Source organism: Phodopus roborovskii, unplaced genomic scaffold (genome assembly GCF_943737965.1).
Source record: "Phodopus roborovskii unplaced genomic scaffold, PHOROB, whole genome shotgun sequence".
NCBI classification, from domain to species: domain Eukaryota; kingdom Metazoa; phylum Chordata; class Mammalia; order Rodentia; family Cricetidae; genus Phodopus; species Phodopus roborovskii.
Genome location: NW_026125295.1, coordinates 28,278,910 through 28,300,429, shown reverse-complemented (window position 1 = coordinate 28,300,429; position 21,520 = coordinate 28,278,910). Strand labels below are relative to the sequence as shown.

The window sequence follows — 21,520 nt, the reverse complement described above, 5'->3', positions numbered from 1 at the left end:
TGTACAAATATCCTACAACAGGAACTTACCCTGCTTATATAATAGTTTCACAAATTTATGTGTAAGAAAGAGGCTAGAGAGAGGGCTCAGTCGTTAAGAACACTGGCTGCTCCTCCAGAGCACCCAGGTTCAACTCCCAGCACTGATATATTAGCTCAAAACTATCTGTAACTCCAGTTACATAGACACACATGCAGGAAAAACACCAATGCACATAAAAATAAAACAAATTAATTATATAAAAGTAATAGAAAGACGACAGAGGTAGGTTAGAATGTGTGATATTTAATAGGCATTCTGTTGCTGCCAGATGTCATTTGAAGTAGAAGCTGCCTTGCAAGGAAGTGAATCCTCCCCCTACCAGAATTTGTCCATGTCATGACTCCTTTCTTCCTCTGTTATGTTCCACTCAGTTCTGGAAACCCTGTGTGAATCATGTGTCCCCAAATGCCAGGGCTTCAAAAGGAGTTTCTGGACCTTGGTGTATTAAACTGTGGAGATGTGGCTCAGCTTCCAGGACTAATTTCCAGACACAGTGAAGGGAGAGGTCAGTCTCCAAGTACAGTGTGCTTCGGTGCTACTGACTGACAACATCTGAAACAATTTACTGACTATTAAGGGAGTATTAAGATGACAGAATTCTTGCTTGTACCAACTGGAAATCATCCTACTTATATAATATTTTGGTTAAAATGGTATTGTAAAATTTTATAAGAAAAAAAAAAAGAGATTTTAGGTTGATGAGAAAAGACCTCAGCGTCTAGGGAAGGGGAAGGAAAGGAAGCCTACATCCTGTGATATAAAGCATCCATGTATGCTTTATTTTATCTCATTATTATTAGTTTATTTCTAATCTGGGAGGGATGAAAAGGGAGTTAATATTAGTTTATATTTTCACATCACAGTTCATGGCTGAGAAAGTCATGGTCAGGACCTGGAGGCAAGAACTAATGCAGAGACCACAAGGGAGTGCTACTTACTGGCTTGCTCCCAAAGTTTGTTCAGTCTGTTTCCTTCTTGCCTGGGGTGTCAACACCTACAGTGATCTGGGCTCTTACACATCAGTCATCAATCAAGATGCAGCATAGGCCAGCCTAGCAGAGAATTTCTCAGTTGAGGTTCCAGGATCCCAAATGACTTCCGCTTGTGCCAGCTTGGTATAAAACTAGCCAATACAGTCAGCGTGTAGACCCAGAATTCTTTGATTGAGGAAGAAGCCAGTCCTTCTTGAGGAAACACCCTATAAGAATAATACTAAAATTTGTAGTATTAACTTTTCATCTCCCTTTCTTCAGAGGATCTTTTAAAAAGTGACTCTTATGTCAGGATAGCTACATATGAAAGGAAAGGGAATAAACATGACATTCTGAAATTACACTGGCTCTGAGTTGATATTATTCTAGGTGGCCATCAACATCACTATGGTCAACCAAACAGAGTAGGGGCTTATGGAAACAAACCAATTAGTGTTTTCAGAAATTTTATTATGAAAGGTTGTTGAATTTTGTCAAAGACCTTTTCTGCATCTAATGAGATTATCTTGTGTATGTTTTATATTTTGGTCTGTTTATATGGTGGATTATATTTTACTGGATTTATGTATGGTGAGCCACCCTCAATCTCTGGGCTGAAGCCAACTTGGTCATGGCGTCTTATTGATTTCTGTATGCAAATACTTTATGAGAAGTTTTACATCTGTCTTTATAAGGAGTGTTGGTCTATACTTTTTTTTAATTTTTATTTTTCCATGTCTTTGTGTGTTTTAATATCAAGATAGTAGTAGCTTCATAAAAACAATTAGAAAGTATTCCACCACTTTATGTTGTTTGGAATAATGTTTTTTTTTTTTTTTTTTTTTTTGAGGGTCTGGTAATATTCTGCACTGAATCAGTTTGACCTTGATTTTTTTTTTTCCTTTGTTGGTTTTGGCTTTAGCTGGGAAGTTTTTAATTACTGCTTTTATTTCATTAGGGGTTATAGATATTTTTAAATTATTTATTTATCTTGACTTAACTTTGGTAGGTTGTATATATCAAGAAATTCACTCCTTTCATTGAGGTATTCCAGTTTGAAGGAACACAGATCTTTTTAAGATATATCTTTATGATTCAATGAATTTCCTCAGTTTCTGTTGTAGCCGCCTTCTTCATGTCCATTTTCATTACTTTGGTTCTCCTCTCTATTTTAATTAATTTGGCTACTAATTTGTGAATCTTGTTGATTTTCCCAAAAGTCCAAATCTTCATTGATTCTTTGTATTTTTATTCTTTACTTCTAGTCATTGATTTCAGTGCTGGGTTTGATTATTCCTTACTTACTACTTTTTGAGGATACTACTTCTTGTGTTTTCTAGAGCACACGGGTGTGTCACTAAGATATTAATATGTGATTTTTCCAGGGTTTCTTGTATTTTATAAATGTAACTACTTAGTTCTTTAAACTTGCTTCTTATTCCTTCTTTCATTGTGTCCCATGGGTTGGAATATGTTGTGTTTTCATTTTTATTATATTCTAAAGAGGTTTAAATTTTCTTCTTGATTTCTGTCCTGACACATTTTTCATTCGGGAGTGAGTTGTTTGGTTTCTATGAGTTTGTAAACTTTCTACTGTCTCTGTTGTTAAATACATATATTGTATTTGTATACTAAAATACAATAAAATATTTTCTTTTTCAGGTATAACAGGAATTCATAAAAATGTCAGGTACAATTTTATTAATTTCCTAAGATTTATTTTATTATTTTAAGGTGTGTGTATGTGTGTGTGTGTGTGTGTGTGTGTGTTTGTTTGGGTTTGCACATGTGGGTTTTAATGCTCTTGGAAGCCAATATGTGTCTGATCCCCACGAAGCTGTTGCCACAAGAAGTTGTGAACACCCTCATGTGGGTGCTGGGATCTGAACCTGGGACCTCTGTAAAAGCAATAACCACTCTTAGTTGTATGCAAGTTCATTTGAACACATCAACCCTCTGAGAGAAAAGGAGTAAAAGCAGCTCATGTTTGCACATGGACCTGAAAGGACTCTAAATTTTGAGAAGAACTTAGACAAAAGAAAGACTGGAGGGCAAATACAGACAGAAAGAGCTCTGGCCTTTGACCTGGAGCAGTAGAGTGACATGGTGACTCTGCCTTTTTAGAAAATGATATAAGAAGAGAAATATCAGTTACAGTCTGTTGTTTTCTTTCATACAAAATTCAACCATTTGTTTATGAAATTGAGATCCTTCTGTATAGTAAGCCAGATAAAAATTCCTTTAATGTCACCAAGAAAACAAAGTATAATACTATGAACTGGCTTCTGTATCACCCTTGTAGCAACCACAGTGACATGATGACCAAGCAGCTGTTAGGAAAGATGTAGTAAAATTCGAGTCACTACAAATATGGACGGAACCAACTCTGACTGATGTGTTCCTGACTTTATTAGTTTTGTAGCTACTGAGAATCTACTTATTGTTTTGAATTTAGACACATTTCCAAAGGACTGTGAAGAATGAGCTTCATATTTCCAGTGTTTCTCACATAATAAGAGAACTAATCACAGTCCTCTGAAAGGGATTAACTCTGCAGGTGGGAGTCTGCATGCGGTCAGCTGAAGCAGGTCCATGAAAGCTTAGACTGCAACCCAGTATGATGCTTAGTTTCATTTTCAAAACTATGTTCAATGTAAAATTCACAGAATCTATTAATAGTCATTTTCATAAGAAATATGAGTGTATTTTCTGGTGCTTATAAGAGGGATAAGTGCATTTTACAATCATGTTATCACTTACCATGTTCCTCTCTTCCTCAAGGTGTGGTCCCCAAAGCTCCTGAGCTGCCTACAGGATAACATCACCAACTGCAGTGTTTGATGCCCCTCATGACTACAATTCTCATTTTTTGCCAGGTAAGGTAAACTTTCAAGACTAATCCTCCAGAACACCATAGCAAGACTGTGCTGCAGAGGTCACTGAGGAGGAAGCTGTGAAAACAGGGATAACATTCTCTATGTTCCTAGCGGACAGATGAAAAGAATATCGTGGGAACACGGAAGATGTTGCTGTCTGGTCCTACCAGGGATTGGAGGGGAGTTATGATTGATTAAAGCAGGCTTTGCTACATAAGACTTTGACAGTTAAAGAGGAATGGAAATGTGTATAGCAGAAAAACTCCCTGAGTCTTACACAGTTGTTTATTAAGTTCTGGTAAATGGTAGAAGGGGACAGTGAATTAGAAGGGCATAGCTGTGGGCAGGACTAAGGCACTGTGGCATTCTTTGTGTCTTAAGAATATTGGTGGAAGCTTGGGAGGAGGGGGTCTCACATAGTACTGGAGTCAATTTTAGAAAGTATAGTCATTTTAGGAAGTAACTACACCATTTCCAAGAAGTCAACATTGTTAAAATTAGGTTCTGTTCACTATGGAAAATAGGTGGGGTTGGAAATTTAACGCATTGATAATCTTGCCTAGCAGGCAAAGGCCCCGTTTAGTCCCAGCCTTTGAAATAAACAGGTGAGTTGAAAATGTATACATTGCCAAATGTACTGCTGATGAATTGTCACTACAGTGAAGAGTCACTGTGATCACCGCCTAGTGGCTACACCATATCCCTTAAAAACCGGTTGATAGTTTTACACATGTGAATCTGGTAAGTTATGGAGAATCTCTGTATTGTTTTCATCCATGTTTCTCTTTTACTCCTGCCTCTTCTGTTGAAACCTGTTTTGTCCTTGGAAGTACCTTCCTACTTAGATCTTTCTCCTTCTCTGTATGTGTGTGTCTCTGTCTCTCTTTGTCTTTCTCTGACTGTCTCTCTGTTTCTCTTTGTCTATGGTGTGTGTGTGCATGTGTATGCATGTGTGGATGTGTGTCCCAGAATTTGCTTAGCATTGTTTGTATGAACATAGGAGGGAGGTTATTTTAAAAAGCATGATACCTTCTTTCCCAGCAACTATTAACTGTTATTAGTTCCTTGGGGGAGCGGTGCAGTCTCATGAGCAGGTAGCCACAGGTGCAGTTGGTTCATGAATGCAACAGCTGTGCTATCAACAAGATACCTTTTGGCTTTTGGTACCATGCCTCCTTATCCCTCATCATGCCTCTGTTTTACCAGTGAGCACATTTTTTTTTTTCTGGAAAGCAAATGCTGTTGCTCACAGGATGCATTGCTGGTTAAGACAATAGATGGCTTCCCTGTCTCAGCAGCCTATATAAAATCTTCTGGCAGTATGAAAATTAACCACCAATGAAGGAGCTTCAATTTCAGTTCCAGCTAGATTTCTGTGTCTATGTCTACATCCAAAATGTATGGTTTGTATTTTGAGCACTAAGATTGTACCATCAAGTTCAGTTGTGAGACCAAGGGTAATGGCAATAACCTATATCTTGTTTTGGGCACTGCTGGTACCTCATGACCAACAACTCAGGGAAGTGTCAATTTTTATGATATGAATTGTGTTCTTGTAATTCACAGAAGTAATACAGTTACAAAATTTGATTTAATGAAGTTATTTAAATTCAAATTTAATTATAATTTCCATTATAGTTTTGAATGTATTCTTCAACCAAAAATAACATTGTCTAATATTGTTTATAAAAAGAATAGTTAATAAATAAACCATTGTTACATGGCACCCATTTGAGAAGAAAAATGGCATGATTTCTTGAAATAAAAAACAATGGCAATATTAAAGGTTATTAGGAATGAAAATCCCATAGGCAGTTCCTCACACTGAAATTGGTAGGCAGTTTCATACTAGAGTTCTCTGTAAATTAATGTGAGGTCTTGTGGTTACACAAAGTTAAACATGGATTGTTTTGTTTCAGTTTGTTTTCCTGCAGAAACAGTCAAAACCCTCGAGGGCAATTTCCAGCTCAGATGAAAACACAGGATGCTAGTTTCTTAGACAAAATTTTACCATTTTTTTCCCTTCTTCTTTACTTTTAACATGGAGTATTACGTCCTTATAACAAAACTCCCTCATTAATATAAATTGGTGTACAGACATAGAAATTTAATCATATTGAGTAAGTCTTTTACATAAATTTTACTTTTCTTCTAGCTATTGGTCATGAAATTTTAATGCTTCAGGTACTTTTGTATTAAAAGTACAAGGTGCTGCAGTTAACTGATTTACATAATATCATGAATAGTATACTTTAAATGAGGGTTTTGAGAATGTGAGAAAGGATCACTGACTTCTAGTTCAGGTGGGTGCTCTTACAATAGTTCTTTTGAGAATTAAAGTTCATTCTTCATGATAAAATCAAATTCAAAGTGTCCCTCATTCTTCTTCTCTAGCTACTCACTTTTGCTCTCATTTTTTTAAATCTAAAAGCAATTTTAAACAGCACTCCCCACTATTTAATTATATGATCAGTGTTACAATTTGGTTTTCCCGCCAGCCGGGTCTCACATCTGTGCCAGCCCCAAATAACACACAGAGACGCTGTATTATATATAAAGCTGTTGGTCTGTTACTAGCATTTCTTATCGGCTAGCTCTGTCTTAAATAATAACCCATTTCTATTAATCTAAGTATTTCCACGTGGTCTTATCTTACCAGAGAGAGGGCCCTGCATTCTTCTCTCTTGGCCGTACCTCTTGAATCTCTTCCCTACTACTTCCTGAAATCTCCTTGTCTTTTAGTCCCACCTATCTTGCTTTCTTATTAGCCAACAGTGCTTTATTCATTAACCAATAAGAGGAACATATTTACAGAATAACATCTCCCATCATCTCCTCTTTTCTGTCTAAATAAAAAGAAGGGTTTTAACTTTAACATAGTAAAATATATAACAAAAGTTATCAAATAAGAACCACAGTTAACAATGTTTAGTCCATTAACATTTCATAAGATTTAAAGAAAATATTCTATCATCTATCCTATCTTTGTGAGTCTAAAGTCCTATATGTAACTTATCTTTAATCCTAAGGAAAACTATAACCATAACTATCTGTCTTCAAATCCTTCAAAGACCACAGAAGGATAATATATAAACTCTAGAAATGACAGAGACAACTCGCCTAGTCAGTCATCCGAAGTCCTTCTGTAATCTTCTATCTTCAGCCTACAGGCCATAGCGTGTCTGGCAGACTCCTCAGCAAAGAAGGAAATTTTAAACTGTCCACCTGTATTGGCAGTTTCTCTTTGTCCTGCAGACTGTCTGGCAGACTCTTCAATGAAGCAGGGATCCTGTAACATCTTGAATCAGCAGTTATTTTTCTGTGGGTCCTGCATGTCCAGTTTATACAGCATAAAGTCAAATAGTCCAGACAAAAGAGTATCTTGTCCAAATGACTAGTCTTGGAATATTGGAGGCACACTCCATAACGAGTTTCTTCAATGTCCATCTTCCTTTCTGACTCAGGTGGTGTTGCCAGGAGCAGTTGTACCTCACTGTTAAGAAAAACTCTAAACCATTTTAAACACCATATTCTGTAGGTCTTTGAAAGTTTTGAAGAATGCCTATCCATCTCAAATACATCTTGAAAACCTAACTTAACTCTAAGTTTTGACTATCATAGGTAATATCTATAATCTGTACTAAATTATACATTATATTTCTAAATGAGCTATATAAACACAATACCTAAACAAGAGGAGAAATATACATATCACAAAATTGACCTCAAATTTGTATCAATAAATGAAAATACATTCCAAAACAAAGTATTCATATCTATACCATAATCCCCTTTTTACCTTTAGAGGGAGATTGGTTTTGGTCATTAACCATTTTAACCAGCTCAAAGCTGAAACTTTCTAATCTTTACTTAATAAAAAGTCCACTACCAAGTCAACACATTTTTTAAAATGTCAGTTTTAATGATTTCTAGGTTTTATTCTCTCTTTGTCACAATTCAACTTCCTTGCCTTACATCTGTACCCTGGCAAGCACCTCCTGCTTAATGTAATCTTTTATGGTAAGGATTAAAAACAGAAACATCTACTCTCCAGTCTGCTGGCACAAATTTCAGGCTCTAGATAAAAAAGCATAACGTTTGCCCATATTCTTACCTACTTTATTTATAACCAGTTCTGTCAACACTCCACAAACAGTCCTTACTTCTGCAGAGCTCAGCCCCCTTTGTACAGTTCTTCATCTGATCTATGTTCACAAAACCTTTCCTCCCCAGGGAGAGTCAGGTTGAATGAGTCAGAACTTATATCATAGTCCATCTTGTCTGCACAGGTTTACATCTTACAGCTGTCTGTGATTTCAGCATTTTCTTGTTTTATAATAACCATTGCTTTTCTTACAAGCATGAATGTGCTCCAAAATCCAAAGATGGTAATGTGTATGTAGGTCTATCTTTTTCTAGCCACAGTCATGGCTGCTGGTTCTCAAAGCTGCTATGATAAATGTTTCCTAAATAATGTTTACCTCATAGCTGTGTTTTGAGATAAAAAATTAGAAAACTGATTTTGTAATTTATGACTTTTAATAAGCTCTTTATTATAGATTGGAATGTCACAGATTCCTTTAGATTCCAAAGCTACACTTCCTTAGTGTCTCCATCATAAGGCTTTGAGCCTCTACAGAACTGACTTTGCAAAAAGTGCTATCTTTTCTCCATTTTTTATTTAAAGTAAGTTCTTCAGGATCTGAGATCGTGTCATTCTTGTACTGACTGATTTTTCTCAGCAATTGTAAATCCTAGACCACTTGGACTATTGGCGTTTTTACTAGCTATTGCAAAATGCTAGGTTACTTTTGTTCAATCATTTCTCTTTGTTCTTTAATCTAGATCTCAGGCTGTTTATCTCCAAATCATCTGCTTTCGTTCATGAACATTGTATTTACCCCATTAAAAACAGTGAAGTGTGTTTTTGGTCAATAAAGGAGATGTTTCATACTTTGATAGGTCACCTTGTTTCTCAATGTGACAAAGGACATAATTATGTCACAAGTTTTAAGATGATCAGATGAAGTGAAAAATCCCCTTAGTACATTGTTAATATATAGGTATACCCTCAAAGAAGAGAGGGCATGCTTTCTTTAAAAACATGTTGCTTGGTTATTTTCTAATGTAAAAATCATGTAACTTCCAATACACTAAAGTGATACTTAATACTTTCATCTGTTTGAGAACACAGGCCCTGGTGGACCTCCACTTGCAGGCTTGCCTATGGGATATAATATTCTAAGGCATCCTTGTACCATCCCCTTGTACTATACCACTGGTGTATCCATTCTATCCAGTACCAGCCTGGCAAATATCTTAAGACCTATCGGGCTGCTCCAGTAATGTGGATGCCAGGGCCAACTCCTGTGCCCAGCTGCCCTTTTGGTCTGGCATACTTAGCTCAGGTACCATAATATATCTAAAGCATTTTCCAATGAAGCCTGACAATTGGGTATAAACAGGAAACAAGATGATAGCAAAAGTGAATAGGGAGACGGGTCACTGACGGCAGAGCTGCCTTGCTGAGAGCCATGTTGGTGGATTTACAGGCAATCAGTGAAAACAGATATATTCACAAGACACATACGTTCTTTGTGAAGCAATAAAATTGACTTTCAACTTGTTCAATATGGCTTTCTCAAGGAAATTATAAAAATAAGAATGAGGGTCACATGTAAAGTGTTCATGTCAAGAAAAACAATAAGGAGAAGAGTTTACTAGACAAGGGGAGATGGAGTCACAAAATGTTCAGCCCATAGCTTCTTTTAAACATCTCAGACTCTTTAACACTCCTGAACACCCTAACACATAAATATAGGTAAGTATAAGATGTTGCTTCAAGCTAAAATACATGTCCCCTTCATAAAGCACAGTGACTCCCCAGTTTCCTGTATATATAAATCACAGAGCCAGAATAAAAGCTGGTGTGTACACAGTTTTTGTATGAATGATATCTAAAACCTGCAAAAGAAAACTTGTTGTCAAAAATAAGAAAAGGCTAATTGTGGAAATGCCTTCTGAACTTATAAAGAAGTTTTTAAATATATTGTTTAGTAAGGGCATTTAGTAATTTGTTCTGATGTAGTAAACCAAACACCCCTGGAGTTGACATGTGTCAGTTTTTAGTTGTCTGTGTAGAAGGGACCTGTTAGGGCTATGTGTTGAAAAGCATAGATTGTTGCATTGCTGATAAATGAAAATCTACAGGGTTAGGTAAGAAAACATTTGGATTTTACATGAATGAAATCTCTTGTTAAAATTTATTGAGCAAGCTTTTGATGAAATATAAAATTTATTCATAGAAAGTGATAGATGCATATACTAGTCTAAAAGTCTTTCAGAAATGACTATAGTGAGTCACACTAGAAATCTCCATTACAATACCCAATGAAATTGCCTTTTGAAATACGAAAATTTTTGAAAAGAGTATCTCAGTTTCTGCTTTTACTCAGGGAGTAAATCAGTGTATTTTTTTAAAGATTTATTTATTATGTGTAGATTGTTCTGCTTGCATGCATGGACACCAGAAGAAGGCACCAGTTCTTATTATAGATGGTTTTGAGAATTGAACTCTGGAAGAGCAGCCATTTTCCCTTTCGGGAATTATAGAGTTTAAAATAAATGAAAAAGTAAAGTTTGGAGCCAAATACACCTGGTCTTTCTCCTCTCTGCCATTTACTAACTTGAGACTTGGAGTCTTCATTATCCATGAAACAGTTTAATCGAGGGCAGACTATCACGGTGTGAGTCTTAATGGATAAACTTGTAATGGGCATCCTGTTGTTGGAACACAGAGGTGTGTCCTGCAGATCTTGGCTGTGAACATTCTTAGTTATAACCTCTTGTGTCATTTCCCTGTCACGTTGTTTGAGATGACAAGTACAGATCATGGGATACTTTGTTAAGATCTCCAAGAGCACTTTTCCATCCGCTGAAGCTTTAGAATATTTCCAGAGCCTTGTGTTTGCCGAGGCTCCACCTGTTCGTATAGTCTTTCCTGGAACAGTGCCTAAGAAACATTCTCATCAGCAGTAATCAGAGCATTTTGCCCTTTGGTAGACACTTTTGCCACACAGTAAATATTTTTATTTCTGTATTTCAATTTCTTTGCATTTTACAAAAGGAACTGCAAACAACTGTAGGAGCCATTTTGATATCTTATAAGAAATGATCCCTTATTAATTTATAAGTTTTACCTTAACCTTGGATAGTGTCCTCCTATATCCCTTTGTAACTAATCACACAATATCATCCATAGTCAGTTGTTTTTAATCTTGTTATTACATCAGGTAGCTTTCAGTATTTAATGAATTTTTATGCATTGCAACATTTTAGGGAGCTTTCTATGGTTAGTGATTATGAATGATCTAATGACATAGAGGATTTGTAAATGTATTGATTAAGATCTATCTGTCCTAGAGGAGATTGTGTATATTTTACTGGGATGTTTTGAACTTGACCAGATAATAAAGCCATCAAACTGTTCAAAGTAATTCTAATACCGTTCAAGTAGAAGTTTCTCTAATAATGTTCCTAACCTTCCTTTTATTGACTTCGTCCTTCCCTTTCTCCAGATACTACTCACATGGTGCTACCCTCATGCATCCATACTAAAGTATGCGCTTGGGCAAGAACCTGGTATTAGTGAATGCAGATGAATGAAAATTCATGTGTTTAACCTCTTTGAGAGGTTCTCGGGAAATAATGTGAAGCAGAGGTCTTATTCAGGCTTGCTTTGGCTTGTTTACCTTCCTGAAACAATGAGATCATCACATGTTGTATCTAGTTTATGTTAAGTCATCCTGACTTGCTCTCACGTGAACATCTCAGAGAGATTGACAGAGAAATAACTTAAGATCCTTTACATGTACCTGGGTTGTCACTATAGCAAGCAGATATTTTCCTCATGTCAGTCAGCACTCTAACCTTTTTCAGAGAAAATTTCATTTATCTGTAATTAGAAATAAATATTTCACAATATAAAATTACATATTGTTCTGGATTAATCACTATGGTTTGTGTTCAATTTGTAACAATGAAAATACATCTTGCATATCAGACATTTACATTATGACTCATAACAGTAGCAAAATTACAGTTATGAAGTCTGCTCTCTGGTTTTTAATGTTGAACTACCTGACAGTGTTTTTCTTATTTGGACAACTCTGCTAATATCTGTCTAATTAGATGCAAATGAGATTCTCAACTGATTAAATTTTTAGATTCCATTCAGTTTTCAAAGAGATATTTGGCCCCAATTGATACATTTTAGTTATTTTCATTTTATTTCATGCACATGGGTATTTTGCCTGCACGTGTATCTGTGTACCACTTCCTTCCTAGTACCTGTGAAGGCCAGATGAGGATGTCGGATTCCCTAGAAGCGGAGTTGCAGATGGTTGTGAGCAACCATATTGGTTCTGGGAGGCAAACACACATCCTCTGGAAATATAGCTGGTGTTTTTAAGAAGGAGCCAATTCTCCAGCCCCTGACTGATACATTTTAATACTGTGTAATCAAATTCTTTTCCCTTGCTTATTAAAATTAATTCTAGCTTTCTGTCTTCTAATTGTCTTTGTTCTGTCTCCACAGTTGAACAACATACACATTCTTCAGCATTTTGAGCCTCTGGAATGTATGTATAATTGTGTTTTGACTAGCATGTGTTTTAATTAGCAGTATTTTAATCAGATGGAAATTTCCACTACTTCATACCTAGTGCCTTATTTTATGTTGATGAGTTTTCAGTGATTCAAAGGCAGGAGACTATCCTTTATTATATTATCTTTGCAAAAGCAATAAATGAATTTCCCATGTAATTTTATCGACTACTACTACATATAAGGATGGTCTTAGACTCAGAAAGGACTTGCATCTAATTTGATTGGTTCCTGGTTTATTTGTCTGTGTTCCTTCTTCTGCATTTAACTTAATTCAGATGAGCACAAGAAGAAGGTGAGAGGTGACTGAGCTAGCTAGAGTCCCCTGCTCCACTACAATCCGTGGCAAAGAGAAAACAGAATTTAAGACTGCAGGGTATAGTATGTGGTTGTTGCTATGGAAGTCTGGATAAATGAGCCCAGACAGGTGATGCTCTGCTGTTATCATTTCCTCTTGGGATTGCTCACTCTTTCTTGGGGTAGAAGCTGGGCAAGCCCCGCTGGGCACCACGTGGGGCTTTGGTTGTCCTGGGTTTATTATTTTTTTTTATCTGCAAGGAGTATATCCCTAGTCATTTCATCAGTTTCATGTGTTGATTAATTTATGGTCTCATTTGTGATTCGTTAAAATGGTTTTATTATGAAAATTTTCTGAATACTTTTATTCCAGGAATATTGTTTTATGTGGGAAAAACTTTTTAAAATAATTTCATACTAAACTTAGCAATTGTTTCAAACTTTTAAAACCCTCATGGGTCACATGGTTATATTTCCTCTGAAATTAAAAAAAAAAATTGGCTTTCAGTCCTAACCATAGTTCTTTCTTTCTTTCTTTCTTTCTTTCTTTCTTTCTTTCTTTCTTCCTTCCTTCCTTCCTTCCTTCCTTCCTCCCTTCCTCCCTCTATCCCTCCCTCCCTTTCCCTACTCTCTCCCCTTCCTTTCTTCCTTCCTTTTTTATAGCAAAGGTTGATTGAGGAGTATTTGGACTTGTTCTAATCTAAGATTCTTTTTTCATTCTTTTAGTGATGACAGGTTATGAAACGAAAAATATATATGATATAAAAAAATATAGACCAGATGGTGTACATTGTAACTGAAAACACATATGATTATACCAGGAATGCCTATCGGAACCTACGACCCTTCATACTCCGGGTCACTGTCTGCCTCGGCTGAGAGATCATGACCATGCCGAGACCTTTCTGATATACCTGTTGTTGATTCTGCTGCCCCTGTGTAAGGCAAGAGGTCAGAAAACAGGACTGGAATCGACATTGGCTTCCTGACCTGCCCTTTACAGCGTGGTTGGTCTTCTCCTCTCTGTACTACACATGGGATGGAGATTTCTAGCCCTACAATTCAGAATAAAACTGCAACTGGGTAGTGGAGAGAGAGAAAGCTGTCAAAGGACAGAATTTCAGTTTTCCTTTATCTCCTCAACTGAGAGATGGGGTTAAGTGCAACTTGAGTCTATTTTGTGAATAGCTACATTCTGATGGATTAGGTACTTATAGGGATGGACTGTAGTCATATGGCATGTAAAGGTTCCAACATATCCACCAGATGACAAACTGGGAAGGGCTTTTGATTGTAGTACTCATCACAGCCTATGCCTTTATGCAAAGACAGGGAGAGGGAGAGAGGGAGAGAGGGAGAGAGGGAGAGAGGGAGAGAGGGAGAGAGGGAGAGAGGGAGAGAGGGAGAGAGGGAGAGAGGGAGAGAGGGAGAGAGGGAGAGAGAGAGAGAGAGAGAGAGAGAGAGAGAGAGAGAGAGAGAGAGTCTTAAAGGCAGGTGGGATGCCAGACTGGAGTGCCCTGCTGATGGCAGAGCTGGATTACATTGAATTTTGTTTTGGACATCCCTCTTGTCTCTAATTTTATTAATTTGTACCCTCCTTTTATTTTGGTTCACATGGTTAGGAATTTTTCAAAAAGATATTTTAGTTGATTCTGTGTTTCCTTTTAGTCCCTATTTCATCAGTCTCTACCTGCTATTTGCTGTTTGGATTTGGCTTGCTGTTAACTTTTTTTTGAACTTTGAGTGGATCATTTGAGACCTTATTTTTAATGTAAGCTCTCCCAGCTGTAATATTTCCCTTAGAACTGCCCTGTCTGTGTCCTGGTGGTTTGAGAAGCTTTGTTGCTATTTTAGTTAGAATCTATTATTGTTTCAGTTTCTTTCTCGATTTCTTCACTGATTCAGTATTCATTGAAAATGTGTATAATTTCTCTTTTACCTTTTTTTTGTTTTGTTTTTAAAGATTTATTTACTATGTGTAGAGTGCTCTGCCTGCATATATCCCTTCTGGCCAGAAGAGGGCACCAGACTTCATTACAGACTGTTGTGAGCCACAACGTGGTTGCTGAGAATTGACTCAGGACCTCTGGGAGAACAGGCAATGCTCCTAACTCCTGAACCACCTCTTCAGCCCTAAAAATGTGTATAATTTCTTTAGTTTTCTTTAATGTTTGTTCTAGTTTTACTTTGTTGTAATATGACAGAATATAAGGAATTGTTTCAATCCTGTTTATAAGTTGTTTCAATTCTCTTGTCATTGTTGAGCCTTGCTTTATGGTCTACATTGTCACCAACTTTTAAAAATCTTCCACGAGTCACTGCAAGAACGATGTATGGTTTCCCTGGGTGTTGGTGGTGCACTTCTTTAATCCCAGCACCCAGGCTACAGGGACAAGCAGATCTCTGTGAGTTTGAGGCCAGCCTGATCTACAGAGCTAGTTCTGTAGCTCTGTAGCTACAGAGAAACCATGTCTCAATATATATATATATATACATATGTTGTAGTTTAGCTGCAAATTTTTTGGGGGGTTTTAGGTGTAGTTAGTACAGAAGACATTGTACAGATGGTAATGGTGTATTGAGTGCAACCGACTCTGTCTGACCTTCCACTTACTACCTTTAAGTGTTTGCTTTATGAAATTGGGAGACTCAATATTTCTTGCCAGAATGTTTACAATTATTTTAAGGTTGTGCTGGCTAGCTTTTGTTGACTTCACACAAACTAGAGTCACTGAGCAAAGGTAATCTTAGTTGCGAGAAGAGCACTTTCTTCTATTCTAGACAACCCAAGTTTGGTTCCCAGCACCCATATTTGGCAGCTCATAAACTTTAAGTATTTTTTTTTTTTTGCAGTGCTGCCTTGGTTGCCACTCAGTGTCTTAGTCTGTGCTTTTCTTGAAATGCCTTATTTCTCTATAACCTTTAAATATAGCTTGGCTGGGCATTTCAATCTTATTTGGCAGTTGTTTACTTTCATGTCATGATTTCCTGGTTTTGGAGTTGATGGCAAGAGGTGTGTGTTTTCCTTTGTATGTGACTTGTTGTTTTCCTGTTATAGTTTTAGTATTGTTTCTTACTTTTGTATTTGTAATCGTCACTGTAGTATGTCATAGAGAGGTTCTCTTCTGCTCATTCCTGTTATGGTTCTAAATGCCTCAGGTTTTGTTGCTATGACTTCCTCTAGGTTTTCCATACTTTCTAGAATTTAGACTTTATCATATCCCTTTCTTCTACTCCAGAGATTCTTAAATCTTATTTTTTGAATGTACCCCAGAAATCTTGAAAGCTTTGTTCATATGTGTTGCATGTATGTTATAACATGCATGTATGTATGTATGTATGATTGCCTTTTCATTGCCCTGAGTCCCTCAAACTCATGCTCTTGCTTGCTCTTGCCTATCACAATGCTTTCCACTGTGGTTGTATTTACTTAATTTATTGCTGATTTCATTTCCAACATTTCTCTTTCTTTGTTTTTCAGAGGCTCAAAATCCTTGGTGAATTTTTTACTCCTGCACATCTCCTCCAGTCACTACTTTGCTAAATTTCTTGTCTAGGCCCTGAATTACAATACCTAGAGGTTTTAAATGGTGTGTTATATATCATTCTTTTCTAAATATTAATATGTTTATCAAGTCACTGTTTATCAATTTACCTGTAAATTTGAGATTATAATTAATAGTTCTTCTTGGACAAAATGGTTGCTTTGAAGATTGAAGACTTTTCAGTACACACCAGTCTCTAAACTCAGTTCCTGATAGATAGTATTGTTCCAGCCCATCGGTGTTTCTGTTCTTCTGATACTCCCTTGCACTCATTATCATTATCTTTGTAATAAGAGCTCTATATCTGAGGTGAATTTCTCCAGTCCTTGTCCCCCCCCCATAGCAGGCATATATACGCATATGTGATATTTGGTTTTCAAGTCAATGCCTTTAAATTCCTATGGAGATCAGAAATAAATCAAAGCTAACCAGAATTGGAAACTTATAAACTTACTAACCTTTTGTCTAACATAATAATAAAGGCATTTTCCCTCTTTAATATTTGTTTTGTGTGTTTTCCTTACATAGTCTTATCACCTGTGTAGATGTCTTTATCTATCTACCGCAGAACAAGGCCCCAACAATTTCATAACTATAAAAATAGTCTTCCTTACCTCATTGCTATTTCTCCCTCATTGTCACCACTAATTCTTGGAAACTACTAACTTGTTCTACATCTCTGCAATTTGTTATTCAAGGACGGTATAAAAACTCGGGCATATATTAGTCACTTGGTCATGACATTCCTCACTATTATACAATCTTTTATGTGTTTATGCACTATTTAAAATAAAATTAGCTTTTTAAAAGTCATTAAGGTAGTTTTAATTTTACACAGTTATGAGGTTTTTTTTTTTTTTATTTCATGGCCTTGAAAAGTTTTGGTTCTAGAGAACTATCAAATTTAATGTTTTGTATAAGTACAGATTTGTATATATGAACAATGGCTCTGGCAATGCAACTCCTGACAGCTTTTATAATGTTTTTATTGCACAGGTAATTAAACACAACTTCATAGTGGACAGTGTTTTAAGAATCTTTAATAAAATGCTATTGTCTCCCTCTACTTGTGGGCTTTTAACTGTTATCACACAGCAGCCCCCACTTCCATCGGCACTTCCATTTTTTGTGGTTTAGTTACTACAGACAAATGCAGTCTGAAATATTAATGTTAAGTTCCAGAAATAAATGAATAGTATGGTGGATTCTGGGTCATGATTTATTCCTTTGTGCAGAGTACCCAACATGCCCCTGCCATACTCACGGTGGCAGTTGAAATGGTACGTTCACATGATTTCTATTACAGGACAGAGTGTTGTAACTATTTTATAGTTAATGGTTCTGGTTAGTACTGTACTGCAACTAAATGATCAATTAAACTTTGCTATAGGCATGTGTTTATTGTAAAGTGTGCTGTGTATTGGGTTCAGAACTATCTCTATTTAAGACATCCACCAATGTCTTGGTGGAACACTTTCCCATCAATTGGGTGGGGGATACTTTCATACAATTTTCACAAAAAAAATTAGTTTTACTGGGTATGATTTATTAAGTTAACTACTCAATTTAATGCATTTATTTAGAAGACATCAAATTCCTACATGAAACAAAGGCTGTTATTACATTTCTTTTATTTTTTTCAAGGCAGGGTTTCTCTGTGTAGCCCTGCTTGTCCTGGAACTCACTCTGTAGACCAGGCTGACCTCAAATTCACAGAGATCCATCTGCTTTTGCCCCTAAGTGTTGGGATTAAAGGTGAGCGCCCCAACCACCTGCTCAAAAGCCTTTCTTATAGCACAGCAACATAAATACCAGTACATTCATGTAAAGCTTTTTTTTTTTTTTTTGTCTCAGGTCCTTCTGTGACTGGGAGACAATGCCTTATGTCCTGTTAGGAACACTGGGCTTAGCTAACTGGAATCTTATATCCAGCAGTTCAGCAGTGATTAAGCCTGTTGTTTGTCCCACAGTAAAACATAACCTCATCTCTTTAGAGTGCTTTTGGGAATAAAACCCTGCAAATGGCCCCAGGGAAACATGGGTCTGTCCCCAACATTAATCCCCTTTGCCCTGGAATGACCAAGAACATGACGAGGTATATGCATATGAGTGGCACAGTTGTGCATTGTACACGTACAACACCATAACTTCTGCTACTTTTCACATGCAGCTGGAAGTGCAATGTCCTCCCGGTGTTGCCATTGGATTTGTTGCAGAACACTGGAACTTATGCAGAGACACTTACAGCATCCAAAATCAGAGGAAAGAGAATGAGGTGGGAGTGCGTGGTCCATGTGCAACCTATGGCTGTGGTTCAGATCCTGTTTTTGAGGTAAATGTGTATAAAAAGAAGCATTGCTTCTACATTTTCCATTATGACCTCAAAACATTCTTGTCTACCAGTTTTTCCACATGAATGAGTCAAGTGGTATGAAGAAAGAGTTAATTATGAGTTTTCCCATGGTTTCTCATGGCAACTTGATAGTCTCCGCAGTGTGAGTGGCATTGCCTTTTAAAAAACATATTTCCCATTTAGAAAATTAAACTTTTGGGAGTAAACAGCCTGATTGGGTCAATAATTGTTCTTGATATATATAATCGTTTTCTCCCTAATGATTTCTAGAATGAGAATATAGGCTTTATATATAAAAATCTAGCAAATCCCAGCACTTAAAGAATTTGTAAAGTCATGGATATAATAAATGACAGGGTTGTATTATAATATTTTCTTTAAAAAAAAGAATGATCTAATAAAGCAAAGGACAACCAGTCTACAGGCCACAACCCCAGAGAACCCAGGTAACAAAGAGGACCCTGAGAGAGGCAGACATGGATCTGCCTAGGAAGGGGGGAAAGACAAGACCTTCTGAGTAAAACTGGGAGTAGGAGGGGCAGGGGAGAGGGGGGAAGGGCAGAGGGGAGGAGGGGAGGGGAGTGGGGAAAATATATAGTTCAATTTAAATTGTTTTCAATAAAAGGAAAGAAATTAAAAAGAGTGGTCTTTTGTTTTGCATTTTCCCACCTGGGACTGCCAAATAAATTGTTAGAATTAAAGGCTTGAGGTTTGTGAGGCTTTCTCAAAGCCTTTTAAGAGGATGAGGCTTGATATACCTAAACTTATTCCTTCTCCTGCTTCCTATGCTACAGAAAGCTTTATAGCTTTGATTTTATGCTACCATGCAATAAAATATTACTCACATATTAAGAATCTTGTAGAAAATGTCAACAAACCAGATTTCCAGGGCAGATTGCATGTGATCATTCCATTACTGAGGGACATTTGAAGTTATGTATGAGGTACTTTTACTGTCAAATTCTGGGTCCCTCTTTTAGAAGCTAAAGCCCATTCTTATACCTAGATATATTCAGACAGGGTGGGTTTGTCCCACAGAGGCTTGAGTGGTGTGTACTTATAATACGGGCCTCTTAGTTTTGTTTAGAGGTTCCCTTGGTTGGAAGTCACTTTCCATTCTCCATTTCTCACCCTCTGCTACATAAACAAATTTAATCATTAGTTCAAACAATACCTTCTGACAAAGCCCCCAAAAGATGTATTTAAAGATTAGGAAAAGTCACTAGACTGAGGGTCTTAAGATACACTTAATCTTCAGAGTCCTCAATGGAAATTATGCCATTTGTGTTTATTCCTGCACTGTATATTATCATATCACAAACTGCTTCTAAGAAGAGGACCAAGACATGTTCCTTGATGCTTTTCAGCCATCCTAAAATCTCACTCTTGGCACTGCAGGTCAACACTCTAGATGTAGCACCTAATATCAGCGTATTATCAGGAAGTGGAATGGCTTTCTGTCAACAATGGGAGATGCTGACCACTTTGAGATTCGCTTCCCTTTAAACCTGGATGTGAAGATGAAAGCAATGATTTTTGGCGCTTGCTTCCTCATTGTAAGCCTTATGCTGTGGGCTTGAGAGAATTATTTCTTCTAATGAGAAACAGTATTCTATAGAAGAAAATTCATTTCAAAACTTCTTAGCCAGCTTCTCTCTGTGCTACCTGGGTTTATTCATTTGTATCAGGGAGAAAAATACTGGCATTGCAGATTGATGGATCTTAACTGAGAAAAGGCTGCTGGGCACACCTGGAAGGTGTCATACAGATAGCGAATGCAGTGATCATCATTTCCTAATTGTTATTTTTCTCACCGCTTCAAAACAGCTGCCCTTGATAATTAATACAATAAAATAAGTACAGAGCTGCTGCCCCCTTCCTCTTGCATGTCAACTGCAGTCATGCTCATCAGTATTGCACCATCCTTAGTTCTGAGTTTTTCCTTCAGTCAATGATAAAAATCTTAATCTGTGCTGAATATTAAAAGCATATTATCCACCTGCATTCTCACACATTAGCTGAGCTCATGAATAGTTTAGATTTATTTACTTTTACTGGAATAGGATGCTGTCATGATAAATTACAAAGGCAATATACTATATGCACTAATATAATTATTTCTATCTAGTTGTCATTTGTTTCTCAATCTAAATATAATCCTCTTTCCAATTTCAGGATTTCATGTACTTTGAAAGGACTCCTTCAAGGTGTTCATCAAGATAGAAGGATCAAGCAAAGTGTCAGTTGAAAACAAAATTAGAGAAATATACACTGGGCTCACAGCCAGCCTTCAGTTATTCGCAAGTATTTTTTCTCTGGCTTGAACATTGCTTTCACTGGTATAAGTTCAATGATGCAGTCAGGACACATGTCCCAGTTGAGTATTTGGCACTAGAAAATATCTGCTCTATTAGCCAAGTAAACAGGTACAATGCAACAACAAAAAACAAAAATAAAAACAAGCAAACAAACAAAAAAAACAATAGGCATATGAGCTATGGGAAAATGAAGCCCTTAGTTCTCAACTTAACAGGTAGTAACAGATCTTCTGTGTCTATCCCTCTCTTCTCTGTCAAGAACACACACTTGATTCCAGGGGACAGGACTGCTACTCTCAATCTTCATCTTTAGGACAGAAAAGGCACACAGAAATAATTTGCTTTAACGAGCAAAGAAAACACTTTTTGTGAGCATGTATCAGAAGCTTGTCCTGCAACATGCATACAATTTCTTAAAGTTCTCAGTGGGGAATTTGATTTTATTACAAAATAA

General features: G+C 36.8%; 1 protein-coding gene across 1 annotated transcript; it reads left to right on the top strand.

The window, feature by feature from the left end:
* The first annotated feature begins 435 nt into the window (after positions 1-435).
* On the top strand, positions 436-20,971 carry Plscr4 (phospholipid scramblase 4). Its single transcript, XM_051201172.1, is given in 12 exon segments — positions 436-547; positions 2,676-2,703; positions 3,828-3,889; positions 9,084-9,170; positions 9,173-9,297; positions 12,486-12,528; positions 13,577-13,616; positions 13,618-13,801; positions 18,566-18,727; positions 20,147-20,177; positions 20,180-20,304; positions 20,924-20,971. Coding segments are annotated over 12 exon segments (1,047 nt in total).
* Positions 20,972-21,520: the final 549 nt, after the last annotated feature.